The 23,499-nt window shown below is 37.1% G+C and overlaps 1 protein-coding gene across 1 annotated transcript; it reads left to right on the top strand.

Moving 5' to 3' along the window:
- Window positions 1-369: 369 nt before the first annotated feature.
- On the top strand, window positions 370-22,249 carry mbpa (myelin basic protein a). The gene is made up of 6 exons (XM_055157443.1): window positions 370-544; window positions 7,179-7,271; window positions 8,765-8,794; window positions 11,025-11,045; window positions 18,162-18,245; window positions 22,010-22,249. The coding sequence occupies exons 1-6, from the start codon at window positions 425-427 to the stop codon at window positions 22,058-22,060; spliced, it is 399 nt and encodes a 132-aa protein (XP_055013418.1). The 5' UTR covers window positions 370-424; the 3' UTR covers window positions 22,061-22,249.
- The last annotated feature ends 1,250 nt before the right edge of the window (window positions 22,250-23,499 follow it).

Below are 23,499 nucleotides of genomic sequence, written 5' to 3'. Positions count from 1 at the left end.
TTCACTCGAATCATTTTGATCATTTCAGCCCCTGGAATTTCTAATCTCTACTGAATTAAAGATAAAAGGCAGCATTTTTAGCTTTGTAAATTAATCAAAACACGTCTCCAGGTATGTTTTTGATGAGGTAACAACATTATAACATGATTTAAAGCCCACAAGAGTCAATTTTGTGTAATATAGGACCTTTAAACAACACAAAACACAATTGAATCAAAAGCTGACATCAGATGAGTTACAATACCCATTGAATACTTTTCCTTGAGTACCATCTCTCCTCCTCCTCTGTTAGGGGAGGGTGCCGGTTCAAAGCCGGCCCGGAGCAGTCCTCCCGTGGCACAAGGGCACGCGGGCAGTTGAGTTGCTGGTTGTATAGGACAGATTAAAGGTCGACCCCTCCCAGACTCCCACACACTACAGGACTATGGCCTCCAGCAGCGGGCCAGGGCACAGCGCCTTCGGACTGGGCAGGAAGAAGAAGAGTCCCGGCCTCATGGATCAGATCAGTAAAATATTCGCTGGGGACAAGAAGAAGCGCAGTAAGGTCAGTGGATTTGGGGAATAATTCTGCTTTAAATGGAGCTGGAGGTGTACTCACGGCACTACGACTTCTCGTGGAAGGGGGCGGGGGATAAGAGGACTTTGGGGGACAAGATTTTGGTGAGAACTGATATTTTAGATAATAATAGAAACATGTGCCACCAGTCAAAAGTTTGGACTGTATTTTTCTGTATGTTTACTTCTTTCTTCATTTGATGCATAAACAGAAGACATGGAATATATGAAGTAAAATGTATGGAATTAGGAAGCAAAGAGAAAAAAAAAACTTAAATAATTCCATATATTTTGTTTCTTCTGATGAAGCAAAGGAAGGCTATCTTTATATTTAAAAAAAGGCTATCTAATATATATTAAAAATAGATATTTAGTAGAGTAATTTCACATTTTGTGTCTTTGCTACTTAATTCCAAAACATAGAAAAAAAAGAATAAGGTGTCCAATAAGGATGTAACAGTAACCGAAATATCGTGATATCGTATCGTCAAAGTTCTCACAATAATATCGTGGACCATCACAATATATCGAATTACAAGTCTCTTTGCTTAAATTAAGAGTTATGGTGCAGCAATAGCTAAAAAAGACAGAGGGAACTACATAGCCCATGATCCTTTGCTCCATTTCAGTGCAGACTACAAGAAGAAATAACAGTTCTAAGCACTTTTAAGTCTTTGGATTAAGGCTTGTCAAGGCATTTTAAGAGGAAAAAGCAGCATATTAACAGTTTTAGCTGTTTAGCCTCCACAAAATATCGCAATAAATATCATATGGTGAGATGTATATCGTGAAAATATCGTACCAAGAGATTTGGATATTGTTACATCCCTAATCGTGAGCCTCCCCACCATATCGTAAACTTTCCCACAGTATCGCAATAAATATCATACCGTGAGGTTCATACCGTGACAATATCACATCGTGAGACTTGGATATTGTTACACCCAAACTACGTCCAAACTTTTGACAGGTTGTGTACTGTATAGCTACACAAAAAAAGAATAATGTTGAGCTGAGCCTAAATAAATATGTATTGTCTGCTTTTTCTATTAAATGCGCAATGTGTAACTTTTCTAATGCGGGGTCCATCACCTGCTTGTCTCACAAAAAATGTTATTCATTTGTTTGGATTGTTCAGTGGTTCAATTCAAGGTGCTTTTATAGCCAAAATTTACTTCACCTGCTTGATATAGATAAGTTTTATGCCATTTTGTGAAACATTCCAGGCAAAACATCTTCTTGGAGGATCTAAGGTTTTGGACCCTCCTCCAGAAAACTTACACAGCTCACCTTTAAATTAATTTGTGTTGCTCAAAAACATTTAACTTTATCTGAAAATATTTTCTTTATAAACTCTGTGGTTGTTAACAGTAATACAGTGATTTTATTCCATATTGACCTTTACTAAATTGCTTAGTCTGGTAGAAAAAGGTTTACAGCTTAATTTGCATTTTGCACATTTGACATTTTAAAAAATCTGAATAGTTAAAGGTGCACTGCGTAACTTGCGTACTTGTCTCCATGGAGATGTTATTGCTTTGTCTGGAAAGTTCCATCAAACATTTCTGTCTAGTGTTTATTCATTACGGGTGTTTTATGGCTCAAAAATACAATAATTCCTTCTGTGAATAGGGGCGACTCTCCACAGATCTGAACTGTAATGTAGCATAGAGCTGTAACCTGCGTGTCTCCCTTGTGATAGATGTTTTTAATCTATACTGTGAAACTTTCTACACAAAACAATAACATTTCCATGGACTAGAAATGTTACACCGAGCAGCTTTAAGTATCTTCACACTGTATTGAATTGTAAAGGTTAAACGCAGGTTTCCAAATAAATCCTGAACTCTAAGATGTGAAAGTTTAGCGTAAAACTTTAGTTCTTCTGAAATAAAAAGAGCAGGACATTATTAAAATATGAAACCACAACATAAGAGCACTATTTTGCTTTTGTTTTGATTTTGTTTTGTTTAAATGAGTCACCAATTCCCAAGTTTCAGACAAACAATTCCCTCCTGATTTGAAGGACTTTGTGAGGACCTTGCTACATTCAGAAGCTATGTTTTTTTGATTTGAATACAACTCTAACAGGATCTAAATTGTGAGGAGTAAAGCACTTGAAGTGTAGAAGGATTTTTACCTCGAAAAATATGGTTCTGTGTCAGCTGTGCTTGTGTTTTTATTTTGGAGCATCTTTATGTAATATTATATTGAGTAGTTTTAAACAGTTATATAGAGTTTATACAGAAGAGAGGTTGGTTTGTAAAGAGATTTGTAAGAAAAACATAAACGCTATTTCTTTTATATAACAAAGCAGCCTCTGTATCACACAAAGGAGCCTATTCAAACCAGTATATGTATTACAGCAGTGCTCCCTAATCTTTTTTCTCATAAGAAATAAACATACACATTTTTCAGCAACCTGTGGAAGGGGCAGGGCCACATAAAAGCAAAAAATACTTATAACTCTTAATCATACTTTGAACAAAATGTCTTAATGGTAAATTTTTGCATTTTAGGTTAATTTACACTACATTTTTAGAAGGGAATATGGTGGTAAACTAAAATGAGTTTTACTTCTCTTTTTTTCTTATAAAGATATAAATACCAGATGACTCACAGCCTGGTTTTGGACCCTAGACCTGAAATTGGAGGCTCCTGTCCTGTAGAGAGAGAATGATTTTGGACTGTATTTCAGGATTATCTAATCTAGGGCAGGAGTCTCCAGCCTTTTTCCTCCAGTGAGCTACTTTTACAAAAGAAAAAAAAAAGAAAAAATGCCAGAGAGCTACAAGTTTAATGTTTAGTTTAGTGTATATATAAGAGCCACAGCCTTAGATGAGGTACAGTTAAATGCCCATAAAACAAACGATTATCCATGTATTACAGTACAAAGTTAGGCATCAAAATGATACATGTACAATTGTAATAGGCATTTAATTAATCAATATTTTACTTATTCAGGACAACGTGTAATACAGAAATCCCTTGGCGAGCTACATGAAAGGGGTGGAGAGCTACAGTTTGGAGACCGCTGATCTAGGGTTTAACATTTAGGTGTTGCCACTCATTTTCTCATTAACAGTCCTTGCTGGATTATGGCACGGTGGCATAGAGATTTAGCCTGATTCATCAGCCGATTTCACTTTGTGGAAACCGTCTGACCTCGCAGCGTTAGGATTCATTCGCTTGACAGTAGGCGGGTACTTTTTTTTATTTAACCAGTTGCTGCTATTTGGTCGTGACATATGTAATGTGCCTCTAACAGGACTAACTGGTATATTAAGCTTTTCCTAAATCCCCTATGAAGAAGGGCAATAACGTCTTTCCCCTTGTAAAATTCACCGAACATTCTCTTTGTTCCGACTTTAAATCCTCGATCTCAGGAATCGTTGCCAGCACAGAATGTATGGCTCTTTGCTGATTGGCTGGAGCCCGAACTCGCACTTCTGTTTGCGAACGGTCTAGTGTATTCCGATTCCAGACCTAGTAACTGGAGAGAAATTAAATTGAGCGGAGGCACTAGGTGGCACCAGCTTGTCTAATAGCGATTAGAGCTTCAGCACAGACCTCTATGAAGGTCCTGGTTCCATTTCTGGACTGGGTGGGGCCCACTGTATTCCTGTTTATATTTATTTTCATAACTTACTGGGTCCATCCATTTTTCATTTTCACCAACACAGAGCTGTAAATGAATCAAACACAGATCAGACAAATAAACAAGATGCACTGAAGGGTTTACTGGTTGGTTAGACTTTAGCACTTGGAGAGTAAACAGTATTGGTCTATGTATAGTTTTCAAAGTAGAGATGGAGAGGATGAAGAGGCTGGTTGCTTTGCTGCTGCGGGATTGAGGATTTACGAGGGTTAGACGTGTTAGGAGTGGAATGCAGTTGAAAAGACAGGACAGTAGAGGAGAGAGTGTTTATTTATATGAATTTGTGACGTCAAAAAAATCAACAGATGCGAATCAATAACAAAAGTAACAAAAAAAAAAATTTGATTAGTCACAAAATTAGTCACAAAATCCCAAAAAAAGATTAAAACTGGAAATTATATTGATCACTTTCCGTGCAAAATAAACAATTACTTTGAGTAGAAAATCTCTTTTATTGTTGTATAAAAGTGTTATCAAAATCAGTATTGAGTTTGAGAATTAAATGGTTAAGATGGCCACATAGAGAGAGAAATCAGTATCATTTTTTTCTCAGTAAACCTTAACGATGCACTGTATAAATGTCATCTGGTTCTCTCCATATTGCCTGGAATGTTCCACAGTATGGCATTACTCTTATTTACCTCTTTAGTTACATGTCAGATCTGCGGAGAGAGAATGTAGGAAGTTTTAGGTCAATAAAAACCCATTTTATTGCGACATGCGAGACGAAACAATAACGTCACCATGGAGACAAGCAGGTAGAGGACCCTAAACCAGAAAAGTTACGCAGTGCAGCTTTAGTATAACCAAAATACTGACTCGCTGACACTGTTCACGAATACAAAATATGTTAATGAAGAAGAAGAAGAGAAAGATCCATCTGTTAGTGTTGGAAAGTGATTCACTGTTGATACTGACATACTGAACTCAGTCGGGGCTCTTCTAACCACTTCTAATGAATGTAATTTTCTGATTATGAAAACGACATTTTAATTTGCCGTCTTCTCATCTCCCCATCTCTCCATCGCTCACTCAAGGCTGTCGAGCCCCGGTGGGTCTGAACGTACGGAAAATTACAGTAATTATCTGCTTAGACTTAGACGTGGATTAAGACGTACAGTATTTAGGGCCCGTGAGAGACAAAAGGTTACTGCAATTTGGGCGGATTTCTCTGCTTTTCATGACGTTAAAATGTGCTCGGAAACTATATGTGAAGTTAAAAATACCCATGAACCCGCATGAATAAAGTTTATTGTGTGAATCAAAGATCAATACTGAAGTTAGCGCTCTATAATTGTGTTGTATTGTGTTTTTGCATCTGACTAAACGAGTATAAAAGTCTCTCAGAACTTGTTTGTGAGTCTTTGTAATTTTGTCGATGGTAATTTGTGATTAAAAAGACAATATTATGGTATTTTCTAATCTTTGTTATCATGTTTCCTCATCACAAACATACCTTTGTTGTGTTTTGTTTTATTCACACATTTGACACAAAAACGCTGCATATTTAGGCTGAGTTCTTCTCTAAAACCAGTGATGTAGTGGCGATTTTTTAAAGTGTGGGTACAGGATTCGTGACGTGATTCGTGACCCAAACATAAAGGCTCCAGCTCAGTAAAAATCTGTCATATTTGATGTTTTTTTACTGAAAATGATGCAGAATCATGTTATTAACATTAATGTCGATCATAATCACCCACAGAACATAAATCATAGAGTACAACACATGAACCAGGACTGAATTAGATCTAAACCAAGACTGAACCAGGACTAAGACAGAATTAAACCAGGACTGAACCAGGACTAAACAAGGACTAAACCAAGACTAAACCAGGATTGAACCAGGACTAAACCAGAACTGAACTAGGACTGAACCAGGACTAAACTAGATCTAAACCAAGTCTAAACAAGGACTAAACAAGGACTAAACCAGGTCTAAATCAGGACTAAACCAGGACTAAACTAGACCTAAACCAGGTATAAACCAGGACTAAACCAGATCTAAACCAGGACTAACCCAGGACTAAACTAGGTCTAAACCAAACCTGAACCAGGACTAAACCAGGACTGAACCAGAGCTGAACTAGGACTGAACCAGGACTAAACTAGATCTAAACCAGGTCTAAACAAGAACTAAACCAGGTCTAAACAAGGACTAAACCAGGTCTAAACCAAGACTAAACCAGAACTGAATCAGGACTAAACTAGATCTAAACTAGGTCTAAACCAGGACTAAACAAGGACTAAACCAGGTCTCAACCAGGACGAAACCTGGACTTGAAAGACAGAGAGAGAGAACCCTGAGCTTGCAGAGCAGGGTGTCCCCAATGCACTAGGGGGCAACGGCTGCACTTAGCTCCATGGGGGTGGAGCTCTGTGCCGGTCCTTTCACCTGCGGTCACCCGATGGTCTACGTAGGCACACCTCCAGGCCCGTCCCGACACTCAATCCTGGTTTAGTCCTATTTTAGTCGTAGTTCAGTCCTGGTCCCTCATGTCTCAGGCCACTATAGGACAGGACTGCAGATATCATGAGCCTATGCAGTTTGTTTTCACCGTTGCCAATCGCTCCGGTTTGACATTTAAGTTGTAGCTATTTTATATTTGTCATTTTTTATATGTCACGTCGGGAGAAGTGGGTGGACGGCGTACCCCCCGAGTACCACGCCCACTACACCCCTGTCTGAAACTGAAACAAAACACAACTCCAGGAAAGTTTTTGATTCTAACCTGGCCTAACACTCACAAGAATGTATTTTGTGTATCATGAGATAGGACCTTTAAAGTTACTGATTCAGCTGTGGATCAAAACCTTCAGTATCCTTTAAGACAAGTCGGATGTTTTTAAGACAGAGAAGTAGTGGGTTCTTTATTCAATTGCAAATATAATGCAGCTCTATGTCCTTGAATCTAATATTGTGATCTTGGATGACTGATCTTAATGTGTTTTGTGTTTTTCTGTGCAGGGCTCTTTCCGGGGCCACACTGCTTCACCTCAGCAGTCCTCCACTCGACGCAAACAAAATGAAAACGCTGTGCTAAAGTTCTTCAGGAGCCTTGTAAGTCCAGTTTTTAGTTGTTTTAGCTGTTTTTAACTAACAAAATACTGCTTATTTTTTTAATTTTCTGGGACTAAGTTAGGTTTAAATGAGCACTGAGTAACTTTTCAGGTGGAGGGTCCGTCAAATGCTTTTCTCCAAGGAGATTCTGTGAAAGGAGCAAGGTTTATAAGATTTATCTTTTTCCTCTTCCTTTTATTCATGCAGCAAAGAGCAAAGACAAGGCAAATAATCGTAGAAATATGTATTTATGTTCATTTTCAGATTTTTTGTTGTTGTTGTTGTTCTCTTTAAATTGATGTCAACAAAATAATAGCATGAGTAATAAATACATAAATATTTAATAAAAATAAAAATAAAAAACATTGCTTTGTGTGGGATTAAACCTTTCTGTCTTCATGGAGACCAAACCAGACCAAGTTACAGGTCAGATCTGTGGGGAGGCGACCCCGTTCAGTCAGAATGTATGGGTTTTTTTGTTTTGGTTTGGTTTTTTTAGAGCTTTTTTTAGAGCTATAAAAACTTGCAAATTGAATAAACGTAAGGTAAGGGTGCTTAATGTCATATTGTGGAACATTCCATTCAGAGCAATGACATATCCATAGAAACAAGCATGTGAGAGACCTTCCACCAGAAATGTTACACAATGCATCTTTAAAGCTGAAGTAGAAGAGAAGAATGAGAAGAAGTTTAAATTTATAATTTATTGTTTCGAGAGCATGTGATCCTCAATTCTGAGATTTGAGATTCCTGTTATAAGCGACATTTTGAGAACTTTTCACCATTCAAAAGATATATTTAAATTGTCAGTTACTACGGTAATGGCCCTTGTTTTTATTCATCATTCAAATCCATGTGGATAGTTTAAAAGTGCATTGTGTAACTTTTCTAATGGAGGGTCTGTCATTTATATGTCATTGCTCTGCCTGAAATGTTCCACAGTGTGACATTAAACAGCTCTACCTTACATTTATTAGATTATAAATGGTTTTATAGCTCAAAAATATCTAAGAAAACAGGTATCTGTGAGCGGGGTCGCCTCTCCACAGATCTGACCCATAACTTCTGGTCTATTCTACATGAAAACAGAAAGGTTTAATGCCATACTGTGAAATATTCCAGACAAAGCAATTACATCTCCATGGAGAAAAGCATCTGACGGATCCTCCACCAGAAAAGTTACACAATGCAGATTCAAATCTATAAGGAACCCTCTTTAGATTTGAGTGAATTGTTGTTTTTCTGTTCATTGGGGGCTACAAGAGCTTTGCTTTTGCATTGTACAAGTTTTAATTTGTTTTCTGTAATTCTTGTGAGTTGTATTGTCTCCCCTTGTATTGTTAAAGGAACAGTTTCACCACAGCGTCGAGTCTGCAGTCGTGTCCTTCTCTCTCCAAACCAAATCCTAGACCCAAACAAACATTTTTCTTACAGCAACTGACTGAAATTTTGACTTTTGTTTCATTTTCTCTCACTTGTTTTTTTTCCATCAGGTCGCCACTTCTCCTCGTCCTAAATCCAGGGTGAGTTTTGAATCAGATCTTTTTTGTTTTTTCATCTTTTTTTGCAGAGGAATCAAAGGAAACTGTCTGCAAATTGAAACAAATTCTGTTCAAATGAAGCTATATTTTCACAGGAATTATTAACAACTTTATTCTCAGTGTTCAAAAGTGTAAACTACCTTAAAAAAAGCACGCAAAAGCGACACTATGTAATTTTTTTTTTTTATTTGCCTGAAATGTTCCACAGTACGGCATAAAATTTAGCAATTCCCATGGACAGAAGTGAGTGACACCACAAAACCGAGTGTTTTTTGGCTATTAAATTGCCTCTAATTGAAAAAAAATAAAAATAAGTTTAATGTCATACTGTGGAATATTCTAGAAATTCTACAATAATGTTTTTATGAGACAAGCAAGTGACAGAAACAGACCCTTACATAGTTACACAGTGCATCTTTAAAGGTGCACTATGTAACTTTTTGGTTGAGGGTCCGCCACCTGCTTGTTGTTATGGAGATGTCATTGCTCTACCTGGAATATTTCACAGTATGGCATTAAGTTTACCTTACATTTATTCAATTACATGTGGTTTTACAGCTCAAAAATACCTCGAAAAAACAGGAATTTTGACCGTGAGCGGGGTCACCTCTCCATAGATCTGACCTGTAACTTGGACCAGTTTGGTGTCCATGAAGATAGAAAGGTGTAATGCCATACTGTGGAACATTCCAGACAAAGCAGGCAATAACATCTCCTTGAAGAAAAGCACCAGAAAAGTTACATAGTGCATTTTTAAACATCATTATCTTTAAAAAAAAGTGTATAATATAAAGATAAAAGGAATAGGACAGTCAAATGTCATTCAAATGTCATATAGTGGGTGATTTTCTGATGGTACTTTGATTTTCTGCCTCTTTTTGAGCATGCGAGACTATGTAGATTACCTCTACAGTGAAGGCATTGTCAGTTTGAACAATAGCTGTGATTTCATTGTGCCCCAGTGGTCCTCCGGTTTTGCGCCTGCTGTATCTTCCCAAGACTAGAATTAAATCTGAGAAATATGTAATTTTGTTATTGGTAATGCATATGTTTACTATACTAAATGATAAGGCTCATACAACATAAACATCACCGTGCAATTTCACATAAGTAGACCTTTATTTGTTCCAATGGGGAAAAATATGTTGCACTGACCAGTTGTCTGAGGACACTGGTGCCTCATGTGGCTTAAAATAAATATTAAAGGGCCTATATTACACAAAATTGACTCTTGTGAGCTTTAAGCCATGTTGTTATGTCATCCAAACATGCCTGAAATTGTCAGATGAAGAGAAAAGGTAGAGCTCTTCACTGGATCATAGAAAAAGCAACAAACAAAAACAAAAAAACAAAAAAAACAGTAGTGCAGGTGCGTTAACTTGAAATAGCCCTCACTGAAAAATGTAAAAGTGGGCAAGGTACAAACACGAGGCATTATAAGTCCACTTTTACGCGCTTTGTGTTGCATTTTTGTACGAAAGGTGCTCTATAAATAAAGTCTGATTGATTGATTGATTTACATTTTTCACAAGAGCTACATTTTGTTAAGATATCTGAAGTTGTGTTTTGTTTCATTTACACACATTTGAGTAATCTTTTATTGATTAGTCTGTCTATATCTCCATAGCTCAAAATGCTCAGTTCCACCTTGTGATGTCATGTAGTTGTACTTTTCAAGTTAACAGGTCCTTTTTACCTTTTGTTTAGTAGAAACTGGAAATTCCCGGGCTAAAACTTTCCAAATGATTCTAGTGAAGGTGTATGGAGTTTAAAATCACTTTTGAGCACTTCCTATGTTACCATATGACATCACAAGGTGGAACAGAGTGTTTTCTGTTTCAGAGAAGAACTAAATATGCAGGGTTTGCGTGTTAAAAGTGTGTGAACAAAACAAAACACAACTCCAAGTCTGTTTGTGATGAGGAAACATTATAAAAGAGATCAGAAAACAGTGTAATATGGGCCCTTTAAAACTTTGGAAACTTCAAATTAGTACTAACAAACCATCTAGACGACATGTTAATTTGCAAAGTAAGTACAAGGAATTAAGAAAGACAAGTTGAAATGAACAATTATGAGTAGGTATATCAAGAATATACTTTATTTTTGTCCACAAAAAGTCCCAGTTCAAATACATCAAATCACGTGAAGATAGGCTATAGATTTATTTATTTATAGAGAATTGATTGAAACATTTTTGTGTGTTTTTCAGTGGAGAGACGTCTTGGGTTTGGTAGGTCATAAACTGCACTTTTCATTTCTATCTTTGTTCACTTCTGTTTGTTGAAGCAGTCTCCGTCCAAAATCGTCTTCTAACAAAATCGTTTTTAAAATCTGTCCAGTCTGTCAATGTACAACCCCAACACCTCAACCAGCAGACTCAGATATTGTGTTGTATTGACTTAAAAATGTAATGTTTTCAAATAGGTCAAAAGTGGAAATGAACTTGTGGAAGCCAAAGCAGTAGGTGTTTTATAGCAGAGGTGGGAGATCAATAGAAAAAGTTATGATTAAGAAAAAGTTATGATTAAGAGACAAGCTGGAGTTTTGGACACAGGACCTCATTTCCTAGTGAGCCAGAGTGTTGGAGACGTGTGGAGACACTTATATTTCATCCAATCCTTGTATTTGCAGAGGTTGCTGGTGCTAGGCTAGTGCATATCAATGGCCACAGTTATCCTGCCACTAAAAACAGTCTTACCCACTCCACAAAACACCCGAAGTAAAACTATTATAACACCAGACTGTCGATGTAAATGTCTGTGTCAATAGAATAATTTTAGAAGTAAAACCAGCCTTGCATTTGAAGGATTTATGTCTGAGCAACAGCAGTGAGTTGTACTTCCTGACAGAAAGCTTGGCACCGGCGGACTGATATATGAGAAAATAGTCCCTCAACATGCAACGATTCATGCGATGCAAGGTTAGTTTTATTTCAAACATTATTCTATCGACACAGACATTTACATCGACAGTCTGGTGTAATAACAGATTTTCTTCGGGTGTTTTGTGGAGTGGGTAAGACTGTTTTTAGTGGCAGGATAACTATGGCCATTGACATGCACTAGCCTAGCAGCAGCAACCTCTGCAAATAAAAGGACTGGATGGAATATTTTAAAAAAGTGTCTCCACACGTCTCCAACACTCTGGCTCACTAGCGCCTATGTCCAAAATTATGGACTGTCCCTTTAAAGGTCCCATATTACTCTATTTTCCAATTTATGTTATAATGTTGTTTTCTACTCCAAAAATAAAACATACCTGGAGTTGTGTTTTGTTTCATTCACACAATCTCAGAGCTCAGAATGCTCTGTTCCAAGCTTTGGAGATAGACAGACTAATAATAAAAGATTACTCAAACATGTGTGAATGAAACAAAACACAACTCCAGGTATGTGTTTGAGAATGTAACAACATTATAACATGTTTTAAAGCTCAAAAGAGTCAATTTTGCGTAATATAGGACCTTTAAAATAAAAAATAAAAACAATATTCTGTGGTATTTGGGGTCTACAGTTAAATTTATGCCTTATTTTTGGTTGTCTATTTTAGTAGACATAGTTTAATACTTTTTAACCTGATTTGACTGTAATTTCAAACTAATTATTGTCCTTTTAATGATCCTGTTGGTATGAAAAGACTGAGACTAGTCTATTGGTCTCATTGAAAACACAACAAAACCCCACAAAAACCAAACTTATTATTTTACATGCTGAGAAGGAGAAAAGAGTGTTTTTAGAAAATCTGTTTTGCAAATGAGTCTTTCACTATACGCTTACAATAAAATCATGTAGATGGCCAAAAACATTATAATCTTCATACCACCATCTCGCATAATAATAGTGCATAATAGACTTTTCTATGGCTCTATTATCACTGCAATTCCCCTTTGCTTCAATCTAGAACGACTCACTGCTTCTCGATGATTTTGAGACAGCACGCCTTTTTATGACCCAACACCGGTAATACACTTTTTCAATAGGATTTCTTTGCAGTTTCTCTATAAGATCTAAGATTTAACGGTCCTATATTAGGCGAAATTTACTCTTGTGAGCTTTAAGTTATATTAGAATGTTGTTACCCCCTCAAAAACATACCTGGAGTTGTGTTTTGTTTCATTCACACGCTTGAGTAATCCTTTATTATTAGTCTGATTACATCTCAAAAACTCAAAATGTGGTAGTTTTCCAGCTTCCATTTACCTTTTGTTCATGAGAGATTGGCAATTTCTGGGCTGAAATAATCCAAATGATTCTAGTGAAGGTGAATGGAGTTTAATAGCACAGTGGAGCAAGGTGGAACAGAAGTTAAACATAAAACACGACTCCAGGTCTGTTTTTGATGAGGAAACAACATTATAACAGATCAGAAAATAGTGTAATATGGGACTTTTAATCTTATTTTGACTTTGACTTGAACCTAGATTAGTTGATTAATTTTAACATGTGTCTAAATCAATACAATTTTTCTAATTTCAAAAGAGATCATTTGCCTATTATCCATCAGCTCAGCAGTTCAAGGTGCACTAAGTATCTTTTCTGGCAGATCATTCTAAAGCTATTCAGGAAAGATTCATTTCTGTCCTGTGAATATGACTTTTTCAGTGTCAATACCTGCTGAACACTGCAAAAAACAAAATCTAGCCAAGTTAAGTTGACTTGAATTAAGAGAGTTTTATCACGATTTGAGTAAATTTCACTTGACAAGTAAAATTATCTGGCGCCACCTAGTGTCTCCATTCAATTTAATTTCTCTCCAGTGACTAGATCAGGAATTAGAATACACTAGATGGTTTCCAAAAACCCCAGAAGTGAGAGTCCGGGCACCAGCCAATCAGCGAAGACTCATCTATTCTGTGTTGGCAACGATTCCCTAGATCGAGGATTTAAAGCCGAAACAAAGAGAATGTTTGGTGACTTTTATCAAGAGGAAAGACGTTATTGTCCTTCTTCCTACAGGATTTGGCACATTACATACATCATAACTGAATAGCAGCGATTGGTTAAATAACAAAGTACCAGCCTACCGTTGAGCGAACAAATTCTAATGCTGTGAGGTCAGACGGTTTCCACGAAGTGAAACTGGCTGATGAATCAGGCTAAAAATTATCTTACAAAAGTACAAAAATTACTTAAAATAAGAAACAAAATCTAATATTGCTTGAATTAAGAAAAATACACTTATTCTCTTGGTAGATAATTTTACTTGTCAAGTTAAATCTACTCAAATAGAGTAAAGTGTTCTTAATTTAATTCATTTTAATTTAACTAGATATCGTTTTTACCACTGAAATAAGTATCAAGTTTTGATACTAGTTTTAATGTCGATTAGTATCTTATTATTTTCTGTGGTGCACCCTTAAATATTGTCAAAACTACTCAAATTTAGATTCATTAAATTCTGGACTCATTATAAGTGAGACTGACATTACATCATCCGCATTGTTTTCTCTGCTTTGGTCTCTTGGGCTTGTGGTAATTTTCTATCCTCTCACCTCCTCCTCTCTCCTCACCTGTGCTCTCTGTTGTATCAATTTGCTGGTGTCACAGTGGACCTGCTAACCCTGTCTAGTCCTGGAGTGTTTATATGTACTTTCTTTTCTTGGTGTTGGAAAATAACTGAAGAAAAGTCAAGACCTGCATGTAAAAGTCTATATACTCAAAGCCGTTGCTGCTGTCCTTCGCTGAAGATGAGCACTTAGTTAGTATGCTGTTCATATTATGGAGAGTTTATATGCAGGTCAGAATGTGGCTTCCACTTGACACTCTTGAGATCAGGTTTGTCATGAATGGTTAAAGGTCCTGTATTGTTGAAGACTGACACTTTAAGCCATACTATAAAGTTGCCTCGTCAAAACATATCCTCCAGAGATCCTTTATTATTATTTTGTCTGCATCTCCAAAGCTCAAAATGCTCTGTTCCACTTTGTGAAGTTAACGTTTACCTTTAGTTCAGTAGAGATTGGCAATTCCAGGGGCTGAAATTAACCATTCTAGTGAAGGTATATGGACTTTAAATACACACTGGAGCACTTCCTGTATTACCACATGACATCACAAGGTGGAACTGAGAGAAGAACTAAATATGCCTAAATTTGCAGGGTTTGTGTGTTAAACATGCGTGAATGAAACAAAACACAACTCCAGATATGTTTGCGATGAGGAAACAACATTATAATATTCTGTAGATGAGAAAATAGCGTAATATGGGCCCTTTAACTTTATACTATCAACATACCATGCAAAAAATGAAAGAAAAAATTATGATTTTGAGGAATTAGTTCAGGTTTTCCTGCACTAGATTTTCAGATGTTCTTGTTAACCTGCTGAGGATAAATAATCAGGAGGGTTAATTTTCTATCTTTCAATATTTCCAAATAAAGGTTCTTTCTAACAGACCAGTGTGTTAATTACATATATTTTTTGGTCCCGTTCTCGTACCTGCCTTGGTCGGGGAATAGCTCCAGCTACAGTCCGACTTCTCCATAACAGAATCTAAGGTCTTTGAAAGGTGATAGGCCCCCTTGTCCCTGTTAACAGTCCTGTGATCTCAATACATTTGTGTGTGTTGTCCTCCATCACAAAAACTTAAAAAAAAAAAAATGTCAAAGTATGTGTGAGCAACCCACTGGTCTGTTAAAAAGAGCCTGTATTTGTTTTGAATAATCAGACATGCTTGCAGTAGTGGCAATCTTAACTTTGTCTCACTTTGTTTGTCTTTAGTATTAACAATAAGTATTTGGTAAGAACAGAAACTACATCAAAATTGGACCTAGACTTATCCATATTTGTGTATAACCAAGTATCCTCCATGTATTCTGCTTTTATGAATATTCAAAGCTATTTTACATAAAGGTGCACAGTTGGTGAGAAGTGAGCAATAATTGGGAACTGTTGTAAGGATTTTCATTTAGGCGACAGTTTGGGAATTATGTAAAACCAATTTATTTCCATACATTATCTGACAGGTGTCCACCTGGAATGTTACACAGTGTGCCATTACACTTGTCTATGTAACATTTACACATTCTTGGGGCCACCTCTCCACAGATCCAGCCTCTAAATTGGTCTGGTAGGGTCCTCTAGACTGATTGACTTTATCAGCAGGTTTCACTTCATGGAAACCATCAGACCTCGCAGCATTAGGATTTGTTCGCTCGACGGTAGGCAGGTACTTTTTATTATTTAACCAAACGCTGCTATTTGCTTATTTATTCATGACATACATAATGCGCCAAATCCTGTAGGAAGAAGGGCAATAACGTCTTTCCCCTTGATAAAATTTACCAAACATTCTCTTTGTTCTGGTTTTAAATCCTCAGTCTTGAAATTTGTTGCCAACACATAATGTATGTCTTCGTCTACGTCCATCTCAACCGTTTTGTTTACTGTTGTGCTGTACCACAAAAGGGACCCAGACAGGCGCTTGAGTTTGATGTCATGGCTTCATCGCTCTTTGCTGATTGGCCGGTGCACAGTCTACAACGTCCAGGGTTCTTACAAACCGTCTAGTGCATTCTGATTCCTGACCTAGTCGCTGGAGAGAAATGAAATTGAGCAGAGGCACTAGGTGGCGCCAGCCTGGCTAAGGGTCCCCTGCTTGTGTCCACAGAAATAGACAAGTTTAATGCTAGAAAAGTTACACAGTGGCTGAATCATTTTTAAAGGCGAACTGTTTAACTTTTCTGGTGGAGAGCCTGCAACCTGCAATATGGCATCAAAACTTTCTTTCATCATGGAGACCAACCAGACCAAGTTACAGGTCAGATCTGTGGAGAGGCAACTCCGTTCACAGTCAGAATGCTTGTTTTTCTAGGTATTTTTGAGCTATAAAACCATCTGTAATTGAATAAATGTAAAGTAGAGCTGTTTAATGCCATACTGTGCAACATTCCAGGCAGGGCAATGATATACCCATAGAAAAAATTGTGACAGACTAACCTTAATCCACCAGAAAAGTTCACAATGTACGTTTAATCAAAGAAACATTGAAGAGAGGCTTTGTACTTGACTCCCGAAGCTAATTTACTTCTGCAGAAAGCAAGAAAGCACATTCACTTTGTACTTTATGTGTTTGTCTTCACTTCATCCTGACCACTGGAGCTTTTTTTTGTTGTTGTTGAGAAAAGTGTGATTTGTCCATTTCCTAAAAGGGTTCACGTCTCACTGTGTAAGTAAAAATGAAAGGGATATACAGGGCGGATACAGCGGATGATTTGAACAGGTCCCAGGTTTCACATTCAAAACCACATCCAAATGACTCAAAGAAAAACCCTTTTCACACCAATATTTTTGTTGTGGGTCATTTCAAGCAAGCTAAAGGTGACTGTACAGACTAAATGCAGTTTTCAAAAGATCTTTTAGTGGATCAATTCTCAATTTAGCATGTTTTTCACACCTAGATAACAATAACTACAGCGGCTAGACTTAAATGGATATCGAAACCGAAAAGCTTTTGACAAATTTCACTTGTGGACTCTCAGAACAGTTATTGTGCCACTACCAAATTAAGACAGAAATACAGTAACCACAACATAGCAAAAATATTGGAGAATGTTGGATCAGGAATAAAACTGACATATCTAATTTAGTTTTCAGTCCCAATAAAAAGTGGTGTGAATTAGTCCTTATGACAATACATTTGATGTATTAATTGCATTATATCTTTCAAATGACAACAATCACGTCTTTCTGAAGTGTGAAAAAATGTGAAAGAATAAATTCACTTTGGTTTAATTATCCCGACAGAGAAAACATTGAACTTTGTTTTTGCTTTAAGTAGACAGGCTCAGTACTTACAGATATATAAACCACAAACCAGGTTAACACATCTGGAGTCTCACAATTAAAGAGCCGATATTACAAACATTTACTCTTCTGTGCTTTTAGCCATGTTATAATGTTACCTCATAAAAAACAAACTTGGATTGGATGGTCTGTCTACATCAACAATACTTAAAATGCTCATTCAGAGATTGGAAATTCCAGGACTGAAATTATCCAAATGATTCTAGTGAAGATGTATGGAGTTTAAAAACACAATGAAGCACTTCCTGTATTACCACATGACATCACAAGGTGGAACAGAGTGTAAATATGGAGTGAATGAAACAAAACACAACTCCAGGTCTGTTTGTGATGAAGAAACATTATAACATAGACCAGAAAACAGTGTAATATGGACCCTTTAAACAACAAATTGTATTAGATATTGTGATGTTCAGTAAACACAATACACCAGCATTACGTACTTACTATTACCTGGACCTTCTCTTTTGGTTCAGACTGTCCCTCTCTGGCTTCCGTACCTGTAGTCCTGCAGTGTCCCTCTCACACACGTGTTTTTTTAGGCATCATCGACAAAAGCCGAAGGAGCAAAGTCCCCAGTTCGACGACGCAAAGAGCAGGGCACACTGTCCAGACTCCTCAGCCTGGTGAGATAAACATTACAAAATATTACTACAACACGGTACCTCAAATATATTCAAATTACTTCAATGTATGTTTATTTTTGTCCAAATGAAACAGTGACACAACAACGAAAGAGCAGTGAGTAACAAGGTTTAATCCGATTCACAAAGATCGTTTTGCAGAAGCTTCATCTTTTACACTAACAAATTCAGAGAAGACATTTTTATTTTGCAGCACAAATTGGTTAAAACTGTTATGTCATTTTTAATCACATATTTTCAGATTTGGTCAATGTCCCATCTGGCTTGCCAAAACAGCCACTTACTAAGCAAATGATGCACTGGCCTTCAAAAACGCATTTCCAATGGTTCTAAGTGTCACATTAGCTGTAATAGGCAGTACTTCCTTCCTTGGCAATGCATGAAACTGTTGTAAATCATTGCATCTATTGGTTTAGAAGCTCATATTTCTACTATCAAATGTTTCTAGGATGGGCGATGAATGTGCTTAATCTTGTTACTTTATATTACAATTATTCAAAAGTAAAGGTCTCAAAAATGACTCTTGCAAGCTTTAAGCCATGTTAGAAAGCTGTTACCTCCTCAAAAACATGCCTGGAGTTGTGTATTTCATTCACACATCTGAGTAATACTGTTTTTATCTGTCTGTCTCCGTCTCCAAAGCTCAAAATGTTTTGTTCCACCATGTGAAACAAAACATTTGTGATGGTTTCCAGGTTAACAGCTCCCTTTTACCTTTTGTTCAGTAGAGACTGGCAATTCCAGGGCTAAAATCATCCAAATAATTCTAGTGAAGGTGAACGGAGTTTTAAAATACACTGTGCTTTTATTTGAGCACTTCATTTTTTGTTTGAGGGAAGAGCTCAGTCTAAATATGCAGGTTTGTGTGAATGAAACAAAACACAACTCCAGGTCTGTTTGTGATGAGGAAACAACATAATAACAGATCAGAAAATAGCGTAATATGCGCCCTTTAATGACAAGAAATTAGTGATGTGTCATTGGTTGAGCAGGTGAATGAAAGTTTTAAAAGAGCACTGCTTCAGTATTGCTTGAGTCAGTTCGTTAATTCCTTTCATTTTCTCTCTATCTAATGAAATCCTTTTTAAAACCCTAAAATAAAATAAACAGAAATATAATTAAAATGCTATTACTAGTTCAGTCTCAGCTTTATAAAAACATACATTTGTGTTTGCCTGCATGTTAAAAGAGCCTGACCCGCACCCTCAGTTGAACTCAGACTAATCCATTTTGATTGGCAGCCCGTATCCATATTGGTGCAGGGGCATTCACAGCCACTTAACATTGTCCCCATTGATTGAACTGAGTTGTGCAGAAGCCGAATTAAATGAAGTTGGATTTACGAAGATTTGGTTTCAAGTCCTGGTTTTATGAGAGAAAATTGGAGCAGGAGTGAGTCAGAGGCTACACAGTGGGGGCACTGATACAAGTGACTTTAGTGTAGTAAAAACACAAGCTTTTTATAATGTATGTACTATATTATGTACATAATAAAATGCAATAAAGACAGTCACCTTGGTTTAGTTTGTTGAACAGTGACATAGTGATTAGTGCTTAAGCCTTACAACAAGAAAGTCCCTTGTTAAATTCCCAGACTGAGCTACGTTCAGACTGCAGGGCTTAACGCTCAATTCACATTGAAATACGATTTTTTTGGGAGGTCGTTCACATTTCCAATTAAATGCGACTTGTATGTGATCTCAAGTGTGAACTTTAAACGCCCCAACAGTGTCCCTCATACACATTGGAAGACATGATGACGTCACACGCAGCGAGTGTGCTCAGTGTTTATGGAAGTCGCCTAAACGCTGGGCTTGTCTCCCAAAATACAATCCAGTTCTTCGTAAAATGGACAGGTTACATGTTCACAGCCGCTTCGTTTGTTTCAGTCTTTAGCCTCCTTGTATTTGGCTCACAGGCTCTTTATTTTTTGTTGACACTGGAGCCAGGACCGCCTGTAACCACGCTCGGCCATTTCTTTGGCAATCATTTCAAAAATCGCCCAGTTCCAATAAGACCCCTCCAATTTGGCCTGAATACAGCGATCCCCCCAAATATTAATAAACTTGCTTACCTCGCTTTCTGAGCCTGACGTGTACGTGGGATGAGTGTGACCTGGCTGTTCAGACTGAAGTCACATGTCAAAAGATCGGATATGTATCGGATTTAGCACCACATTTCCAAGTGGCCTGGGTCACATTTGAAAAAAAAAATTGGATCTGTGTTGTTCAGACTGTCATTAAAAGATCAGATACAGGTCACATAGGGGCGAAAAAATCTAATTTGGGTCACTTCAGGCTGCAGGATGAACGTAGCCATAGACTGTATAAAGGAGTGGACTAAGGGAGTGTGACATTACTCATTACGCTCAGCTCCAGTCAAATGAAGCTCATGAGGCTAGCAGTTATAGGCACAAATTTAGACCAGAGTGACATATTGGACACAGAAATTTATTTATGGACAAAATAGCAAAATAAAACAACAGGATCATGCAGAACGGCTTAATATAAACAGTTTAAGACCAAAATGACAAACCTCACTGCAGCAGAGAGAGGTGACAGTTTTTCAATATAAAGTCAATTGGAGCCGGAAGTGAACTCAACGGCAAGTGGATTAGATATGTCCGTTTATATATACAGTCTATGAGTTTAGCACAGGGGGTTTGTGTTTCTGTAAACCAACATGGCCACAGCACCTTGACATTATCTTTGTCATTGTTGTCTGAGTCCAGAAGCTAAACAAACCTGGGCCTGGTCACTATACTTGGATGGGAGACTGTTGTGAACACCAGGTGCCCACTTGCCCAGTATGAGAGTGGTGTTTGAGAGTTGGAGGTCAGAGAGGCCAATAGCATAGATTAGCAACCTTGCTTTTGTCAGTCTACCCCAGTATAATAGTATCTTATCACGCACTATATATAGTGTATGTAGTTGATTCATAACGCACAGTAAAGATGTTTGCATAATCCCATCGCAAAAGAAACTTTAATTCTGTCAACTGGACAAAGGTTTGTACATATTTAGCTAATTTTTAAAGGTGCACTACATAACTTTTTGCATGGGGGTCGGTTTGGAATGTTCCACAGTATGACATTAAACAGCTCTACCTTACTCAACTTACTTATTCAATTACAGGTGGTTTTATTACTCAAAAACACCTAGAAAACATAGAAAAACAGGCATTCTGGCTGTGAGCGGGGTTGCCTCTCCACAGATCTGACGTGTAATTTGGCCTGGTTTGGTCTCCATGAAGATGCACCTTTAAAAACCTTTGACCAGTTGAGAGAAATCAGGGTTTGTTTGTTTTTTTCAATTCAATATAAAGCACTTTGGGTATCTTAAGGCAGGACCTCACAATTAGGAGATTTTACATTTCAGCAAAATTTAAATAAATAATAATAATCAAACAAAAAACACTGGTTGGATTATGTCTGGACTTTAACGCAAGGTATATCTTTTATTTTTGTTTGCATGCACTTTTAAAAATATATCCAAAAAAAGAAAAAACAAGCAGTATCTGGCAACTTCTCTAAGCGACAAGATGGGGTATTGACCAAACTTTTTTATACAGTGACATTATACTTCATGCAATATTCACTCCTCATCTTAAAACCTACCTCAAACTTCATCCATTTTATTTGCAGCTTCCGGTAACCACCAGCAACCTCAACTAAATGTGAAACACCTTGGAAATCTTTCTTTTACTCTCCCATCGCGCTTATAAATGACTATTTCGTATGTTTTTAGGGAGACACCAAATCCCGCCCTCCCCCCAAACGCTGGAGCACCATCTTCTGAGCACCCATCCCCGGACCCCACCCAAACGGGACAAGAAGAGACCACGGAGGAAGGACCTAAAGATGGCCAAGCGGACTCACAACCTCAGCCAATGCTAACTAATAACTAACATCAAAACAACACGGAGGCCTACGCAAAGTGAATTGAATAGAATGGGGTCGATTACAAACCAAGCAGGCTGTAAACAACAAAGACTAAATTAGATATTATATTCTTAACACGTGCTGTGAATAAATATATATTAAGCATTGGTTTGAGTAACAGGTCAATTCAAAACTGTTATGTCTTGATTTCCTATTTACTGTACGTTGATAATACATTAAATTAACGATGCAAACGTCAAATGGGCTATTTTTGTGTCACTGTTGCTATGGTTACAGTTGTTTCCAGGTTGTGAAATGTTTTAAATAAGTAAAAAAAATTGTCTTAAGGTGCTATGTGGGCCTATGTCAGTTCAGGAATAATTTTGTCTGGATATTTTGTACATAAATAATATAGAAATTAACCTAACTCACTGCATGGCTTCCCTTTACACTACCACATATAAAGTAGCCAACACTAATTTGATCAACTTTTACATTTAATACTATCTTCTACTATCTATAATCTATATTGTACAGTACTTAAGAATATAAATGCCCTTTAATTGCACTATAAATGACCAAAATCTTAAAAATACTGACGATTCTTCATGTGCAGCTAAGCTAAAACCCCAGTTAGCACTTAGCATGTAGTGCTGGCGTAACTCTCTAGCATTTACGTGATCCAAATGTGATTTTTATTGTGGTAAAGTTGAAGGTGAGAGGGAAAGTTGGTATAAAAGGCTCAAAGATAAGAAAAAGTAAAGATTGCATGAGTTAAGAAAAGAAAGGAAGTGAGTTTAATAGTGTTATTTTATGTGTAATGACCAGCACTGTTTGTAGCATATACTGTATCTACGTCTTCATGGATTTGTTTAATTACGTGTTTTATGTAGAGAAACAAATGTGACTGAGGAGTTTGTGTGTCTGTCCAGTCTAATGAGAAATATATTGTACGTTGTCAATGGGAGCTATTAAAGTTTGTTCAAATTGATCTGTTGTCTTGTGTTTCTGCAAATAGTGTAAATAAACGTTTTAGTTTAAAGTGTCTATGACAGTTTAGAATAGACTATTTATTTTACTTAAACACACTGAAGATCATTGCATTTACAATTCAGAATTTACATTTTTGTTATGGATCATACCTAGAAGACTTAGGGATTAATTTAGTGAAAGGGTCAATCTAAAGCCAGGTCTAAAGTTGATAAAAACCAGGCCTAAACCAAGTCTAAATCAGGTCTGAAGTTGGTCTAAACCAAAACCAGATCTAAACTACGTTTAAACTAGGTCAAAACCAGGCCTAAACTGGGTTTAAACCAGCTCTAAACCAGGTCTAAACCAAGTCTAAACCAGGCCAAA

This window comes from Boleophthalmus pectinirostris, unplaced genomic scaffold (assembly GCF_026225935.1).
Source record: "Boleophthalmus pectinirostris isolate CB_2022bp ecotype Guang Dong unplaced genomic scaffold, ASM2622593v1 HiC_scaffold_21, whole genome shotgun sequence".
Lineage (NCBI taxonomy): Eukaryota > Metazoa > Chordata > Actinopteri > Gobiiformes > Gobiidae > Boleophthalmus > Boleophthalmus pectinirostris.
Note: the sequence above shows the minus strand (reverse complement) of the source record. Positions and strands in the feature narration are given on the sequence as shown.